We start from the raw sequence: 18,469 nt of genomic DNA, 5'->3' as shown, positions 1-18,469 counted from the left end.
AGATATTTTTTAAATATTCATTATTTATTTAATGTATATGAGTGCTCTGTTTTAATACACAGCATAAGAGAGACTCAGATTCCATTACAGATGGTTGTGAGCCACCATGTGGGTGCTGGGAATTGAACTCAGGACCTCTGAAAGAGCAGACAGTGCTCTTAACTGCTGAGCCCTCTCTCCAGCTCCACCCTCCCCCCACTCCCCCAATAAGACATGTTTTCTAGTAGCCTTGGTTGGCCTAGAATTCAGAGATGTACCTGCCTCTGCCTCCCAAGTGCTGGAATTAAAAGGTGTGGCCACTACTTAAATTATTGATAGTCTTACCTTTTGTGCATGTGCCTGTAAACTCTTACGGACAAGGATGTCTGACTTCCCCAACAGTATGCACCAAGCACATAGCAAAAAAAGGTTGAGTAAATACAAGAATTCAAAAACTGATAGGCCAAACTCTAAACAGAACCATGATAATTAAAAAGAAAAAAAATGCTAGGGCTGGAGAGATGGCTCAACGGTTTAAGAGAACTTGTTGCTCTTGCAGAGGATGCTGGGTTCAATGCCAGCAGCCACTTGGCAGCTCCCAACCACGTTTCCAAGGCTTCAGATACCTCTGACCAGAGATGCACATGGCACACTCACACATATATGTAGACAAAACACTCCTATACACAATCTGGAAAAGAAAAATAGAGCTACAGACAGTTTGCCACTTAATGGTAACTCAGCCTTTGCACCCAGGGCTCTGGACCAAGGTGGATGAGGACAGAATGAGGATGGGAAGGTACATAGACCAGGAACCTATCTGATACCTGAGGGCAGGTATCAGGTATTGACAGCTCTGAAATATCCGATTCACACACATTTATTTGTGGGTTCTCCACTTTTACGGGGAGCCCCGTCAGACGCTGACACCGCGTGTTGCTTACTTACTTCTATTTGGAATTGGGAAATCCAAACCCAAGAAAAGCACTCAAGGTTCAGGGCTTACGGTTTAATGGTTACGGACAGGACCAGGACCAGGCCCGGGCTTTCGAGGGAGAATTCTCAGTTCAGGTTGAGACCCTGCATCGCTAAGGCTGAATCTTGAATTTCACACAGGTTTCCTCCACGTACGTGACTCACTGCAAGTGAGGGACTCAACCAGTACCTCACAGAGGGCTCTCGCTCAACTGTTAACTATGGTACAACAGGCACAAGCAGCCTCTCCAGCCCCCCAGCTCTCGTGCCGCCAACTCCCGTCTGAGAGTCACAGAGCTGGCATCTATGCGGAACTGCGGTCCCATCCTCACAGCACGACAAAGGCAACCAAAAATGGCGACCTGGAAGCCGCCCGAGGCCGTCGGTTACCGGTCACGCTAGGGAGGGATACGAGTCGGAAAGAAACGCCTAGGGCAGGGATTCACGCCGAGGTAGGAGACGCAGAGGTCTCGCCCACGCCACCAGTCAGCCTCAAGCCGCCGCCAACACGACCCGCTCAGCCGGCCGCCAGCCTCACGGATCGACCACGTGTGGCGGGGAAGTCCGCGCCTGCGCAAGGGAGGCGCGCGCCCGGCGGCCGGAAGAGCCGCGCGTTTCCGGGTTGGAGGCGGGGAGCGGTGCCGGAAGTGCTTGGGGAGGGCCGCGCAGTCGGACCGGCTGCTGAGACGAAAGCTTCACTGGGGCAGTCTCCGCTTATCATGGGGAGATAGACGCTGCTGCCTGTGAGTCTTGGGCCCTGGCAGTGGAGGACGAAGAGCGGGAGGAGGGCGTCAGGACCCAGACCCACGGCGGGTCAGTGTTGGAAGAACTAGGTTGTGGAAGAGACGGGGCTGTGAGGAGCCAGGCTCATGGGACGGGACTTGAGGGGTTCGGGTTCGCAGAAGCAGCGGCTGTTGGGGACTCGGACTCCGAACGAGACTTAGGAGACGGGGACAGACGTGAGTTCTGCAGCGTCTGAGGGAGAGAGAGCTTTCTGAGAGGGACAGGATGGTGAGGACCCCGTACTTTTTAGGAGGCGAGGGTAGGAACGAAACGGGGCGTGAAGGCACGGGCTCCAGAGAGGTAAAAGTGAAACAGCTCTTAGGAGTCCTCTCGGGCTCCTAAGAGACCGAAGCGGGACAGCAAAGTCCCAGCTCCTAAGGATCAGACACAGGGCAGCAAAGACTTAAGGACCGGAGAGACAGAAACAAGCAGAGAAGACTTGAATTTGAAAGGGAATAGAAACGGGCGATGGAGACTGGGTCTTTGGTGACAAGATCCGGGCTTTCAGACTTAAGAGTTTCTGAAGGGACAGGGATGTGAGGAGCGGAGCTTCTAAAGGGGTCGTGGCTGGGAGATCAGCCTTCACGGGAAAGAGGTTTGAAAAGATTTAGCGATCTGTTCTCTGTACCCAGAGGGATTAAAAAGATAAATTCGGGAAGACTTCTTGCGCTGCCTATTTGGCTTCTTGCATTTAGGTTTTTTCTTGTGTCACATACTTACTCTAGAAAACCCACATGAAACGTCTTCGTTTTTCTTCATTATTGTGACTCGGATGTCAAGTTGGAAGCAGTTTGAACTCAGTTGATAAGTGCCTTAAACCCTATTCCTTTCAGCCCCCGTTGAGCACAGATTTCTGCACCACATGCAAACTGTCATAGATGGAAGGAAGGGTAGCAAAAGATCGTTTTTGAATTCTTTTACATTTAAGGAAAAGAGGGTCCAAAGAACAATTAAGATCATCTTGAGCCAGTTATTAGATTATGCAGTAGTCTGCCATGTACAGCAAATAAGAGATGCTTTGTTGAAGTTACTTGAATAAATGCTTTTAGAATCTCTACCCTCAAACTCGGAAGGGACATTTGTACAGGTTCTAATACTTTGGTTCCCATTATGGCATTGACATAGGTACCATAAATGTCACAAGTGAAGAAACAAACTCTTTCTTTCTTTTTCTTTTTTGAGACAGAGTTTGATTTGTAGCCCTGGCTGTCCTAAAACTAGCTCAGTAGACCAGGCTGGCCTGGAACTCACAGAGATCCATCTGCCTCTGTCTTCCAAGTTGCTGGTATTATGTTAAAGGCATGCAACACTACTGACAGGCTGAGGAAACATTCTGTTTATTTTTCAATAAGCTGTTGAGAAACTCACAAGTAAGTGTGGCCTAGAACACTTTCTCGGTTTTGCTTTTAGAAGAGTGACTTGGACCCTGTCATTTCCCTCCATAATATCCATGACTAAAACCTTACTCAGATGAATCAGGCACAACTTAAGCACTTTTTGTTTGTTTGCTTGTTTTTTTGGTTTTTCAAGACAAGGGTTCTCTGTGTAGCCCTGGCTGTCCCGGAACTCACTCTGTAGACCAGGCTGGCCCCAAACTCAGATATCTGCCTGCCTCTGCCTCCCAAGTGCTGGGATCGCAGGTGTGTACCACCACGCCTGGCAACTTAAGCACTTTCCAGTGTTCCATCACTTCATTATCACAGCTCCACAGCTAAGTACTGTTAGTCCTATTGTACTTGTAAGTGTGTCCAGACAGGTTAGGAAATTTGCTTTAGATGACATAGTATTGAGTGACTTAGCCCCAAATGTACCTCTAAAACTTTCTTGAACTTTTCTTAGTAGCCCCCTCCCCATTTGTCTAGTCTACATGTCAGCAAAATACAAACTATTTATACAAACTCTTATCATTGAATGAAAACACCCCTCTCCTCCTTGCTTCCCCTCTCCCAACTATTTGCCCTCCCCCCCAGCCTTGAGATAGCACTGTAGACCAGGCTGGCCTCAAACTTAGATCTACCTACCTCTTCCTCCAGAGTGCTGGGATTAAAGTTGTGCATCCCCACACACAGCTTCCTCCTCTTCCAACTCCTTTTATAGTCAAGAACTGTAACTTTTAGGATACTTCTATAATGGAGTAGTTAACATCTAAATTCCTGTGTTTTTGCAGGAACCATAGATATTCTAGATAGAAAAAGAAATGGAACATTTATAGAATCCTTAAAATAGAGTAAGTTATTTGTCAAAAGGCCAAAAAAAAAAATAGAGTAAGTTATATTTAATTTCTTGAAAATTAGGGCTCCATCAGATTTACTTTTCAGTTAATTGCTAGCATGTACTAGTTTTGTTTTGGGTTTTGGGGGTTTTTTTGTTTTGTTTTTCGAGACAGGATTTCTGAGTGCAGCCGTAGCTGTCCTGGACATGCTTTGTAGACCAGGTTGGCCTCGAACCCATAGAGATCCATCAGCCTCAGCTTGTGCTGGGATTAAAGGTGTGTGCCACCATGGCCAGCTAGTGTGCTAGATGTTCTGGACACTTGGGCCAAACATAGCTAAGTGCTTGCCTATAATCCCATTACATTGGAGGGGAGGCTGGAAGATCAGGAGTTCATTGTCAATATGAACTTAAGAAAAGCAAAAAGAAAGCCCGGCAAGGTGGCGCACACCTTTAATCCCTGCACCAGGGAGGCGGAGGCAGGCAGATCTCTGTGAATTCAAGGCCAGCCTGGTCTACAAAGGGAGTCCAGGACAGCCAAGGCGGTTATACAGAGAAACCCTTTGTCTCAAAGAACAAAAACAAAGCAAACAAACAAAACAGATCAGAGATGATTCTTCTGGTAAAGGTAATTACCATCAAGAGTGATGATCTGAGTTCATTACCTGAGTAGTATTGGTGGAAGAAGAGAACCAACTTCCAAAATTGTGCTCTGACCGCATGAGCACATGAAATAAAGGAGGGAAAAAGATTGTTTTTAAAGAAAATGAAAAAAATTAGTTTAACATACTTGAAGCTATTATTTTCCCAGTTGCTTGGCTGGTACCATTGTCTTTTAAGTCTTTTACTAAGGGTGAGGAGACACAGCCAGCACACAGAAAGACCATCCACAAAGTGGGGAGGGGGGGAGATGATTTGGGTGATTGATTGATTTCTTATTGGGAGGGGACACTGAGGCAGAGTCTCTTCATGTAGTCCTGACTATTTTGGAACAATGTAAACCAGGCTGGCCTCAGATTCACAGAGACCCTCCTGCTTCTGCCTCCTCATTTTTATGTGTATTATGAGTATTTTGCCTCAGTATACTTAGGTACATCTGTGCCTGATTCTCTCAGAGTTCTGAAAAAGGCATTGGATCCCTTAAAACTGGGTTGTGAGCCATTGTGTGGCTGCTGGGGACTGAAGCTGGGTCTTCTGCAAGAGCAACAAGTGCTCATAACCACTGACCCATCTCTCCTGCTCCTGGTACCATTTTCAGAAGCCTGTATAATAGTCAACAGAATTTACTTACACCAAATTATGAGAGAAAGCATGCTCATATCACCACCTTGTTGATTTTAATTTGGGAGGAGGTTGCCTTTTTAGTTAGGGTCTCCCTGTGTACCTCAGACTAGCCTCAGATTTGTAGTCAATCTGTTGCCTTAGTTTCCTGAAAGCTGGGATTACAGGTGTGCACAATACACAGCTTGACAGTTTAATTATTGATAACTTATTGCCGAGTTAGCATTCTTACCTGTATTTACAAAATACTTCAATTTTCTTTCCCTTTTTTAAATTATTTTAATTATGTGAATGCAGCTGTCTCTAGAACTCAGAGGAATCAGGTCCCCTGTAGCTGGGAGCTTTGGGTGGTTACACGCCAGTTGATGTGAGTGCTGGGAATTTAATGCTCTGGAAGAGCTGATCTGTTCTTAATCACCTAGCCACCTCCTCAGCTCCCTACAGTTGTCTTTCTGAGACAGGGTCACTAGCCAAGGATGACTTGAGTGCTGGGATTACAGGCAAGTGCCACTAAACCAAGTTTATGTGGTGTTGGGCGTCCAACCCAGAGGCTCTCGTATGCTAGGCAAGCACACCAGCAGCTAAGGTACATCCCAACCCAACATCAAGTTTGTGGTCTGCACTCTGGAACAGGCGTGCTAGCAACATCTTGAAATACTCACATATGGACTTAATTTAAAACTTATGTTGCTTGTTATATTGCTTGTTGGAGCTTGAAGGCACTGGGTTAGCTGCTAAAACAGGTGTAGAACTAGGGTCAAAGATGGCAGCGAGCTCACTTGACTTGGGTTTTCCACTGTACCTCTTAACATCCCTCCTGCATATTTGCTGTTACATTTCTTTCTTTTTACGTTCTTAATTTCCTTTTTTTTTTTTTGGACATGGTTTTGTTGTGTAGCCCTGGCTGTACTGGAACTCCCTCTGTAAACCAGGCTGGCCTCAAACTCAGAGAGATCCACCTGCCTCTGCCTCCTAAGTGCTGGGTTACAAGCGTACGTCACCACACAGCACTATTAGCATTTTTCAATTCACTGTTTCCTTTATTACTTTATGTTTTATATTTTGCTCCCCCCCCCTTTTTTTTTTAACAGTGTCTCATGTAGCCCAGCCTAGCCTTGAACTGACTATGGTGGCTCAACACTACTTTGAACTTCTTCCTGCCTCTGCCTCAAAAGGATTGGGATTATAGGTTCTCACCACCATACCTGTATATATATATATATATTTCTTACAGTGTGGCCCAGGCTGCTCTTGAACGCCTGGGCTTAAGTGATCCTCCTGCCTGGTTTCCCAAGTAGCTGGGATTGCAGGCTTCTTCCTCCCTCCCTCCATCCTTGGGCAGGAGATCAAACCCACAGCCTCATACATACTAGGCAAAATATCCCATCTTAACTATCCAGTCTCTTCCTTAAAAAAACAAACAAGCCAAAATGCTCAAAAATAACTCTAGTCATTAGAGCCAGTGAGATCCCTCAGAGAATTCGTGCTTGCTGCCAATCCTAACCTTACCTAAGTTTTATCCACGTGGTGAAATGAGAGAATCAATGCTCTACAGTTTACTTCTGACCTTCATACTATGACCTCTGTCTGTCCCTTTCCCCCAGGAAACAAAAAATAAATAAAATAGAAAAAATTCTCTATTGTGATTATAGAAGTCAGGCATGGCGGTCCATACTGTAATCTCAGCACTTGCTGTAGGAGAGGTGAGGCAGGGGAATCACAGCAGATTCACAGTCAATTTAGAGTACTAGCAAGTACCAGACTACCCAGGGGTCTAGAAAAAAACTGTCTCAGAAAAGAGCTGAGTCTGGTGGAATGCCAGCACTTGGGAGGCTAAGGCAAGAAGATTGTGAGTGCAGTTGTCCCATAGTGAATTCCAGGTCAACCTGGGATACATAGTGAGACCCTATCTGAAAACAAACAATAAAAAAAAAAAAAGAAAACAAACAATAAAAAATAAAACCAACGGAGATGTAAGTTGAATTAGTTCATTTAAAAAAAAAAACAAAAACACAACAACAAAAAACAAGGGGCTGGAGAAATGGCTCAGCGGTTTAGAGCACTGACTGATCATCCAGAGAACCCAGGTTCAATTCCCAGCACCCACATGGCTGCTCACAACTGTGTGTAACTGTCTGTAACTCTGAAATCTGACTTCCTTAACACAGATATATTTGCAGACAAAACACCAATGCACATAAAATAAAGAAAATAAATAAAAAAGAAACAAAAATGGTTAAAATGTATGTGTAATATATTGAGTTACCAAGATGAGTAAAACTTTTTAATATACTGACTTTTGCCATTGGGTGGTGGCACATACCTTTAATCCCAGCACTTGGGAAGCAGAGGCAGACTGAATCTCCTTGAGTTTGAGGTTAATATCTGTGTGGTGTGTTCCAGGACAGTCAGAGCATGAGACCCCATCTCAAAAACAGCAAAGGAACCCTGCCATGCATGATGGCTGATGCCTTTAATCTTTAATTCCAGCACTGGAGTCGGAGGTAGGCAGATCTGAGTTCAAGGCTAGTCAGGGCTACATAGCCAAGTTCCTGCCTAAACAAAACAAAACCTCACAAAACTGACTTTGGTAACTATGATTTGGAAGAGAATGGAATATATGAATATTTATAATATTTAAAGATATTAGTATTTGTACACACTCTTCCATGTGCTTTCATTTCAGAAACTCAATGAATCACCAGTTAGGTTTCATGACAGCACTCAGGAAGGCAGAGGCAGGCGGCTCTCTGTTAAGTCTGAGGCCAGCCTGATCTACAAAGTGAATGCAGGACAGCCAAGGCTACACAGGGAAGCCCTGTCTTGAAATTAAACACTCCCCTACCCCTCAAAAAAAACTACGCAAGTTCAACTATCCAAAAATGAGCTTTTTCTTCACACCAAAACAACATCAAAAAACCAAAAAACTTTTCTTTTGCTCTCTAGTCTTGGATCACAAATAATTGTTTTTAGTTCATATAGACTAAGAAACACACACACTTGTGCAGACACAGCTAGAAGCCGGAGAGGAGAGACGCAAGCCAGGTACAGACCCAGCCATTAAGTCAGGTCCAGCACCATGGTCACAGGCTTTTCTTCCCCCTGGACTCCAGTGGCTTGTCTCAATATTTAGATTCCTGAACATTTCAGAAGTAACATTTACGTAGAATCTCTCTATTCCTGTCACCCACCCTTCCTCTATTCATTCCTTTCCTTTTTTCTTTCAGTTTTTGAGGCAGCATCTCACTGTGTAGCTTTGGTTCTCCTGGAGCTCATAGAGATCTGCCTACCTCTTCCTCCTGAGTGATGGGATTAAAAACATCTACCATCACTTAAAAAAGTAATCACAACAAAAGACAGCAGCTAACAGATTCCCAAAGGAAGTGATGGTTCTTCACCTATTGCACGATACCCACTATACTCTGAAAAATCGGATCCTTTTTGTATGGTGATAGGGTAGCAACTGAATTCTGTTTTGTTGTTGTTTGTTTTGTTTTTGTTGTTTTTATTTTTGGGACAGGTTTTCTCTCTGTGTAGCCCTGGTTATCCTGGAACTCGCTTTGTACACCAGGCTGGTCTCAAACTCACAGAGATCCGCCTGCCTCTGCCTCCCAAGTGATGGGGTTAAAGGCTGGATTCTATTTGAGGCACAGGATTTTTAAAAGAAAAGCCTTTAGGACATGCCATTCTCCTATCATCCCCAGATTAACTGTGGCAGATTGGCTGAAGGAGGATGAGCTTGGTTATTTAATTGAATTCCCAATCATACAGTATATAATTCTGTTGTTTGGGAGTGAAAACAGCTTACTGGATAGCTGACTATGCCCTCAAACCCAAGATTCTCCTGCCTCAGTTACCATCCCTGACTTTACAGTACTGTCTTGATGGTACGAGCCCAGGGCCTCACACATACGAGGCAAGCACTCTGTCACTGAGCTGCATCTTCATCCGGATCCAGGTTGGTGAAATTGCACCATGCTAAGTAACTGGAATACTTCTGTAGCCAGGGTGGTACTTGATCCTAGTTATTTGTTTACAGGTAGCTTTTGAAAATGGCTGCCTCTCATTACAGTGGGCTTACAGCTGTTGCTGACGTAATTAAAGATCTAGACACTCAGATAGCAGTAAGTAAACTCTTTGAGGACACCATGGGCAGAACTTGGTGAATGTGCTTCTGATCTTGACACCACAGCTAATATCCATAGAGTCAGTGGCACTAAGATTTAGGAGTTATGGCTGCTTTAGGCAAGGGTCTCAGCATGTTTTGAAGAGAGCCTAAAAAAACAAGGGGAAAGTTCTTTATTGGTAAAGCAGAGCTTTTAACAGTTGCTAAAAGTTGTGTTTATTGGGCAGAGCCCTGCCTTGAACTTAAGCATGTTTTGAAATGCTTCAACGTGTTTTAAAAGTGAACTAATTATTATCTTAAGCTTTGTGACTGAGTTTCAAGTATGTGATTGTGCTTCTATTTATTTGAATTTAACATTATTTGATACTTAAAAAATACTGCATGTAAGTGCATAACCCAGTATTCTGCTTGTATGCATTTCTCAAAAACATCTTGCTTATTTTTGTGAATAAGAGTGTTCATTTCATTTGCTTTTTTCCTTATTTCAATTTTTGTGACCTATTTCATTTCTGTTTTGGAGACAAGATGGTTTCTAAAAACCAGGTGAGAGCAATGAACATCTTTATTCCACAATTTTAATATCAGTATCAACAGGTCACCCTTTCAGTTAAGACTCAAAGTCTGACAGATTTCATGTTTCTTTCAAAACTCACCCACTGCTGCAGGTGTCTCTAGAGTCATTCGAGTGTCTCTGTTTCCTTTTCCAGTTGATTGGCCTTGGTCCTCACAGCTCCAAAAAGAAACAGGATCTTGATAAGCTCTATGAGCTGAAGTCCAAAGCTCGGCAGATTATGAACCAGTTTGGCCCCTCAGCCCTAATCAACCTCTCCAATTTCTCATCTATAAAACCAGAGCCAGCCAGCACCCCTCCACAAGGCTCCATGGCCAATAGCACCACTGTGGTAAAGATTCCAGGCACTCCTGGGACTGGCGGCCGTCTTAGTCCTGAAAACAATCAGGTACCTCTTAGCTTTTCTTCCTTGTAGGCCCTGACTAAAATTTGTATCTGTAATACATACAGAGATGGACGTCTTAGACATTCATTCTCTCTGTTGAAGAAGGTCTTTCCCCTCTGGAATAATATTTTATTGAATTACTGTCTACAGTATCAGTTTTTATTCTATGTGGCTATATGCTGTGTGTGTGTGTGTGTATCCATATAAATACATGTAATAACAAACTTTCTTATGGCAGCTGCCTGGGTTTTGGTCTTATTTTGTTGAGTTAGTGTTTTAGTCTGTAGCCAAGAATGACTGGAACTCACCTATATAGTCTCAGCCAACCTCAAAGTCTTGGGCAATCCTCCTGCCCCATCCTCTCAAGCATTGGGATTATAGGAGTGAACCACCACACTCAGCAATAGCAGCTATTTTATGAATTATCTACATAGTAAATGGGCTCCTTATTCCTAAAATAAGAGTGTTCTCTTCAACTGGTCCTTTTTGTAGTTTATCTTACTGCTGCCATTTCAGCAGTGATTCTGAAATCTCCCCTCTTTGTACCTTTGACCCTGATTCCACCTTCTGTAGCAACAAGGAAAGAAGTATAACTTTTGCCTCGGATCTTGTAGGCTGGATATGAAGGATGAGAAGCGTGGGTAGAAGGACTAGCTGAGCTGCTTGGAAGGGTTGCCTGAGCAGAGACCAGCCTGTGTTAACTATGAAGAAGAGCAAAAGACAGTGGGTGTGGTGGCTCACATCTGGAATCCCAGCACTTAGGAGGTAGTAGGAAGAAGGTCAGGAGTTCTTTATCCTCTACTACAAAACAAATTTAGGACCATGTCTTAAACAGAGGGTCAGCAAAATGGCTCAGCCAGTAAAGGTGCTTGCTACCAAGCTTGATAATCTAAGTTCAGTCCCCACATCTACATGGTGGAAGGAAAGATGATTCCTCAAGTTACCCTCTTACTTCCACGTGTGCATTGTAGCACATAAACACACACACAACCCTTAATCACTGTAGAAGTCTTTAAACCCAGTGCTCAGGAGGTAGAGTCAGGTGGACCTCTGAGTTCAAAGCCAGCCTGGTCTACACAGGGAGTTCCAGGACAGCCAGGACTACGCAGTGAGGCTCTGTCTCACAATAAGGGGTGGAGGACACACACTTTATTTGTTGGGTTTTGTTTGCTGCTTCTGTGGTGCTGAGGACCCATTGTAGGTCTTTAGGCCAGGCAAGCACTACAACCAAACTGAATCTTCAGCTCCCTCTTATGTTTTGATATTATCTAGATGTAACATGGCATTCCCTACAATAGAGGGGTGACAACAACAGCTGTTTACCATTATTTAGGTATATAGCGATGACCACATATTGGTTGCCCTCATAGAACTGTTAGCCCTTTTTTTCGGGGGTAGGGAACTGTTTTGAGACAGGGTTTCTCTGTGTAGTCCTGGCTGTCCTGGAACTCACTTTGTGGACCAGGCTGGCCTCAAACTCAGAGATCTGCTTGCTTCTGCATATTAGATGCTGGGATTAAAGATGTGTGCCACCACACCCAGCTCTCAAACTGTTAGCCCTTTAAATCAGATACTGGCAAGTTTATAAATCTGCAGTGTCCGAAGGATACGCAGAGTACGGAAGAGGCCAAAGCAGGCATGGTTCCTCCTACATGGGCAGGCTAGGGAAGGCATCATAAAGGAGACCCATGACCTGAGATGAGCGTATAGAAGAGGGAAGAACATGTCTAATGGCAACAGATACAGAGGGCACAGTGTGGTGTTCAGAGAATTTTGAACTGCTCTCTGCAGAGCAAGGAAGAAGGGTGTGAAAGATGAAGCTGAATGCATTGCCTGACAATCAGATGCTCACCTCTTCTCCAAACCACCCTTCCCCTCCTTCCAGACTGCTCTCTCCCGTGGCAGCTTCTGGAGTGTGCCTTTGTAGCCATACCACCAGGTAGGGCTGTCCAAATGAAACTAAACCCAGCCTGTCTTCCGTAGTGTGATGAGATTTGCTTCCTTAATTCTTACGAAAAATCTTTCCTAAATTCACTGTAGGTATTGACTAAGAAGAAATTACAAGACCTGGTAAGAGAAGTGGATCCTAATGAGCAGCTGGATGAAGATGTGGAGGAGGTAAGGTGGTCATGGGTCCCAAAGACAGTGTGTCCCTAGGGCTGATACAGCTTGGTGGTTAAGAGTAGACTTTGGGGCTGGGAAAATGGCTCAGCTGGTAAGAACATTTACTGGCCAGGCCAGGTGGCACACACGCCTGTAATCCCAGCATTTAGGGAGGCAGAGGCAGGTGGATCTCTATGAGTTCGAGGCCAGCCTGGTCTACAAAAGGAGTCAAGGATAACCAAGGCTACACAGATAATCACTGTCTCAAAAAAACCAAAAAACAGAAAAACAATTTAAAAAAAAAAAGAATATTTACTGATCTTCCAGAGGACCCCCAGTTTGGCTTCCAACACTTGTATCAGGCAGCTTACAACTCCTGCTCCAAATCTTCTGGTGCCCTCTTCTGGCCTCCTGGGCCATTCTTATACGCAGGGCATATGTATGCGTTTATACGGATACATAAAACATAAAAATATGAGGCCGGAGGTGGCTTTGTGTTTAAGAGCACTTGCTCTTTCCATTTCCAGCACCCACATGGTAGCTCACAACCATCCATAACTCCAGCTCCAGGAGACCTTATGCCTTCTTCTGACTTACACAGGTTTAGGCACACACCTGGTTTACATATGTACATGCAGGCAAAATATTTAAAAATCTAAAAAAAAAAAAGTGTTTTTTATTATTTTTTTATTATTTTATTATTGGTGCCCAATTCTAGTGAGCAGGTATACAGCAGATAGAGCACTCATCTACATAAATATATTTTTTTAAATGAATAGATAAAAATAAAAAAGACCTCAGGATTTGAACTTGGCCCTTAAGGCTGAATCCTGCCTCTACTGCTGTTTAGTTACACAGCCGTGAGCAGGCTGGTCTTTGTCTCGGCATCTTCCTTCAAGAAGATTCCTTGGGGATAAAGGCCTAGGGGGCCTAGGCAGTTAAGAGTACTTGCTGCACAAGCATGAGGAGTAGAGATCACCTCCCAGCACCAGTGTAAGAGGCAGAGCAGCCACTTGGGCCTGTAACCCCAGCTCTACAAGGAGCAGAGACAGGTGGATTCCTAGAGTTTGCTGAGAAAGGTTCAGCTCAGAGAGAGACATTGCCTCACAGGAATAGTCTGACACTGATAGAGAATACTTGGTGTTCTCATCAGGCACACACACAAATATTAAAAAAAAGAGAGAGAGAGAGAGAGAATTGAGTTCCTAAAGAAATGGATTAGAGGTATAGAGCACTTGCTGTGCTTGCAAAGGACCCAAGTTTGATTCCCAGCAACCATGTCAGGCAGTGCACGCACGCTCACACACACACACACACACACACACACACACACACACACACTATATGGGGTTAGGAAAAATTATATATATGTGAAGTAAAAGAACCAGGTGGGGCTGGAGAGATGGCTCAGCAGTTAAGAGCATTGTCTGCTCTTCCGGAGTCCCTGAGTTCAATTCCCAGCAACTACATGGTGGTTCACAACAATCTATAATAAGACCTGCTGCCCTCTTCTGTCATGCAGATGTACATGCAAATAGAGTACTCATATGTAAAATAAAGAAATAAAGAAATGTGACCCCCCTCAAAAAAAAAAAAGAACCAGGTGGTGGTGGTTCTCACCGGTGATCCCAGTACTCAGGAGGCAGAGGCAGGTGGATCTCTGTGCCTTCAAGGCTAGCTGGTCTATAGAATGAGTTCTAGGAGAGCCAGGGCAAACAGAATAACTCTGTCTCTCTCTCAAAAAAAAAAAAAAAGGTAAGTAAAAGAATAGAAATGAAAGAATAGAAAGCCCTTCATGTGGTGAGAGTAGTGAGTAATTAGGAATCACCTTTATTTCATGATTAAATCAGGAGATAGGACAGGGGCAGAGGCTGCTTGAGTCATACTCCACTGAACAGAAAGAAGGGAAACCACCTTCAGAAAGGCATGAACTATACTTGTACTTGAGTGATCTTTTGTCCCCTTCACTCCTCATGCACACTAGCCCAGATGCTGATCCCAGGCCTACTAATAGAAAGCCCAGCTAAATATGTGATTCAGGAAGCACACAGTTGTCCCAGCAACAGGAGCCTACCTTGCCAGTGGCATGGTTACTATCCCCATTTTCCCTCTCCAGATGCTGCTGCAGATCGCTGATGATTTCATCGAGAGTGTGGTGACAGCAGCCTGCCAGCTTGCTCGGCATCGCAAGTCCAGCACCCTGGAGGTGAAAGACGTCCAGCTGCATCTAGGTATGTGATTTCTCTGAAGTATCTCTGTGACTACTCCGTAGGACCATCAGGGAAAATGTCAGAGATACCTTCATTCCAGGACCAGACCATTCAGAAGCAGTGCCTAATAGAAGAGAAAAAGCCCTTTGTGGTAGGAGGATGCCCCAGGACTTTAGACTTAAAACATTCTTTCGCTTTCTGTCTGGACCTCCTTAACCTTCTTCCTTAGTTCCTGAGAGTCTGTCGCCCTTTTCATGAAGTGAGTATCGTAAAGTCTTCCTTGCAGGTAACCTAGAAAATTACAGATTGTTTATAAACTGAAAAAAAAAAGCATATCCTACAACTAACCCTGAATTACTCCCATAATAGTTATGTGCATTAGATGTGACTTAAGATGTAAAATCACTAGATTTCTGTTTAGGGGTCACAGGGATGGCTCAGTGGGTGAGAGGACTTGCTGTGGACAACTGATGACCTGAATTGGTCCCCAGCACCCACATAAAAAGTCATGGTTCTGCATGCCTGTAATCTCAGCCCTCGGGAGCTAGGATATACAGGAAGACTGATGGCTTGCTGGCACACAGCCTGGATGGAGAAGTGTATGTCTTGGGGTCACTGACAGATCCTGTCTCAGAAGAAGGTGAAGAGTCACAGAGGAAGACGCCAGATGTCTTCTGGGCCCCTGGCAAACAGGAGCATGTGCACTTGTACACAGCCTATTTATACACATGATACATGCATGTACCACACACATACATATATAACACACACAACTTCAGTTTGATTTAAGTAGTTGCTCTGTCCATAGTAAAAGAAATTTTAAAAAACAAATCCTATTTTCTATGCTCTGGGAATACTAATGGAGTGATAAAGGGGCCCACATCTATACAACGAGGGAGAAGGTTGGTTGGCTGGTTGGTTGGCTGGTTGGTTGGTTGGTTGGTTGGCTGGTTGGTTGGCTGGTTGGCTGGCTGGTTGGCTGGTTGGTTGGTTGGTTGGTTGGTTGGTTGGTTGGTTGGTTGGTTTTTCAAGACAGGGTTTCTCTATGTAGCCCTGGCTGTCCTGGACTCGCTTTGTAAGCCAGGCTGGCCTTGAACTCACTGAGTTCCCTGAAGCTGGATTAAGTGAGCCGCCTGATGTGGATCTGGAAGCTGAACCTAGGACCTCTGAAAAAACAGTATCTCTCTAGCCTCATTTTAAAATTTTTGAGCAAAGGTTCATATGTACTCTAGAGGAGGATTGACCTCACGGTGATCTGCCTGTGCTGGCTTCTTAAGTGTTCTTGTGGGCACGAGATACTACGCTGGCTACAGGCTATCTAATTCCTTACATTTTTAAAGTCTTTATTATGTTTTTATTTTTACCCAGGCATGGTGACAAATTATTCTAGTCCCAGCCCTAGGGAGGCAGAGGCGGGTGGATCTCTGTGAGTTCCAGGCCAAGGTGACCTAATTCATATACACTGAGGGAGTAATTTCTCACATTCAGAAGGGTTTACTTGGACACCATTATTCCTTTCTGCATTTTACCCTATCTCCATATTTAATAACAATACAAGAGTACCTTAAAATAGAAAAATAGGCATTGAGTATACTATTACAGGCATAAAAAACTTATCTCTTGTTGTGCTGGGTACTGTGGCACACACCTGTAATCCCAGCACTCAGGGAGGAAGAGGCATGAGAATCTCTGAGTTCAAGGCCAGCCTGGTCTACAAAGTGAGTCCAGGACAGCCAAGCCAGACAGGTTTTGAGAAACCCTGTCTCAAAAAACAAGAAGAAATTAAAGGGTTAAAGGACTTTGGGAACGTAGCTCAGTGGTAGAGTGTTTGCCCAGTATGTACTAAGCCAGTGCCAGAAACAATAAGAAAAACCTAGAGAGGCCACGTGCTACATAATGGGAGCCCAGGTCTGTCTGTGCGGCTTGTCTGCAGCTTTCCTGCCTGACTGGCTGGAGCCTCACTTTGCTGCTGTCTTCCCTTGCAGAGCGCCAGTGGAACATGTGGATACCAGGATTCGGCTCTGAGGAAATCCGACCCTACAAAAAAGCCTGTACCACAGAAGCTCACAAACAGGTGAGGAGCCTGGGACAGCCAGGACTGGTCCCTAGAACTGCTTCTCAGGGGGAGTACACACAGCTGCCTCCTGGGGTGTCAGTCCCCTGTTTACAGCCAGTTTCTCTGTACCGGGGGTCAGAGGCAGCTCAGTCACAGCTTCCCTGCTGCTGTGTTGCTGCAAGTGAGCTTTCAGTTTTCCTCTCAGACCTAATGGTGTCACGTAAAGCTCTTGGTTCCAGACCTTCTGTGGGTGTGCCCACCTGCTCCCATGCCTTAATGAAAGCCAGTTTGAATGCCATACACCACCCCAGTCAGAGAAAGGAAGTATGCTGAGCTAGTGCTGAGACTGCGGTGCCTGTATTCTGGGTTATGTCCCACGTTAGCTGCTGTCTTCTGCCCTTCTTGATAGTATAAGGACATCGTTTCTGATTGAGAACCAGTTGTCCCTGTCCTTGGTCCAGTGGTGGCACTGGCCTCCTATGACAAGCCTGGCATCCTTTCTGTTGTAATCTAAACATCTGCCCTGTGGGGATGAGCTGATGAGCTGCGTGCGAAGATGGCAGAACAGCTGAGCAGTGCTGGTCTCTTGGTCTGTAAAGTGAGCCCAGTGGCCGCCTGACCATCTATCAGCCTGTGGGCTGCTCCTGGAATGTAGACCTTGCTACTTGCCAGCGGATCTGATGTTCCAGAAGCTCCTAACTCTCACCCATATTAACTGCTAATTTGTCTCTCCTTTTAGAGAATGGCATTGATCCGGAAAACAACCAAGAAATAACACAGGGAGCAGTCAGGGAATGAATGGACGACATGTATTTGGAGATACTTGAGCTGAGACCTCAGCCATCTCATCCTTGGATTTTTTTTTAAATGCTTTACAGAGAAGCATATATTTTTTATTAACAGTGCAGCAATATCTATAATGACTGAGAAGATCTGCCAAAAGAATAAAGCCTCCTACCCCACCTTCTGGTCCCTTTTCCCTGCCATCTCAAAGAAGAGCAGTGTGTCTTCCGGAGAAGATCTTGCCTGTGGTTCATTATATAAGTGATTGGCTATAGGCAGAGTGTTACAGTCGTGTTGGGTGAGACAGTGTTAGCAGGTTTGTAGAGAGTTTGTCTCCTCCTTCCCCTGTCCCTGTACTTTGTAATGTCAGTGTTTATATGAATATGAACTTGATTTGCTTTTCCAGAATAAAGAAGTTATTAATCGAAGACACAGGGTGCATAGCTGAGAGCCTTGGAAATGCCCAAGTCAGGCCCAGCAAGGCTGGGAGTGCTGCAGTCAGCAGGTGGCAGCACAGGCAGCGATTCATACATTAGAGAACCCATCAGGGATTTTCCGCGGTTATACTCCCAAGGAACAAACCAGCAGTAGGAGTTTGAGCAGTTTCTCTGCCATCAGACAGGGTGAACTCTGCTAAGGCCCAAAATAAATAACCATTCTAGTTTTGATAATGTTAGTGTCGTTCCCCGCCCCGCCCCCCCCCTTTTTTTTTTGGCCTTTTAAGGCAGGCTCTCGGGTAGCCCAGGCTGACTTTAAACTTGATGTATTGCTGAGGCTATCCTTGCCCTGACCCTCCTGCCTCCAACTCTGTGTGCTGAGACTACAGCTGTACAGCACCACATCTGGCTTCTTAGAGCTCTTTTGGACCTCTTCTGGAATGCCATAGAAGATTATATTCATCCTTGGCCCTGAGGAAGGATGTGAATAGCTTTTGGGAAAGTCCTGCTACTAGGATCCTGTCATCAGAGGAAAGCAGGCCCTGTCTAACTGCAGAATGTCCTTCCAA

General features: G+C 44.9%; 1 protein-coding gene across 4 annotated transcripts; it reads left to right on the top strand.

The window, feature by feature from the left end:
- Positions 1–1,560: 1,560 nt before the first annotated feature.
- On the top strand, positions 1,561–17,891 carry Taf12 (TATA-box binding protein associated factor 12). 4 transcript variants are annotated; one of them, XM_060379397.1, is made up of 7 exons: positions 1,587–1,697; positions 9,104–9,187; positions 10,063–10,314; positions 12,352–12,429; positions 14,531–14,645; positions 16,610–16,698; positions 17,420–17,891. In XM_060379397.1, exons 3-7 carry the CDS (start codon positions 10,147–10,149, stop codon positions 17,453–17,455), a joined length of 486 nt encoding a protein of 161 aa, XP_060235380.1. In that variant the 5' UTR covers positions 1,587–1,697; positions 9,104–9,187; positions 10,063–10,146; the 3' UTR covers positions 17,456–17,891. The 4 variants fall into 4 exon arrangements, with proteins under 4 accessions (XP_021507084.1, XP_060235380.1, XP_021507085.1 ...); XM_021651409.2 differs by lacking the exon at positions 9,104–9,187 and having other exon boundaries at positions 1,561–1,697; XM_021651410.2 differs by lacking the exon at positions 9,104–9,187 and having other exon boundaries at positions 1,602–1,767.
- The last annotated feature ends 578 nt before the right edge of the window (positions 17,892–18,469 follow it).

This window comes from Meriones unguiculatus, chromosome 3, assembly GCF_030254825.1.
Source record: "Meriones unguiculatus strain TT.TT164.6M chromosome 3, Bangor_MerUng_6.1, whole genome shotgun sequence".
Lineage (NCBI taxonomy): Eukaryota > Metazoa > Chordata > Mammalia > Rodentia > Muridae > Meriones > Meriones unguiculatus.
This window is presented reverse-complemented; position numbering and strand designations above follow the sequence as displayed.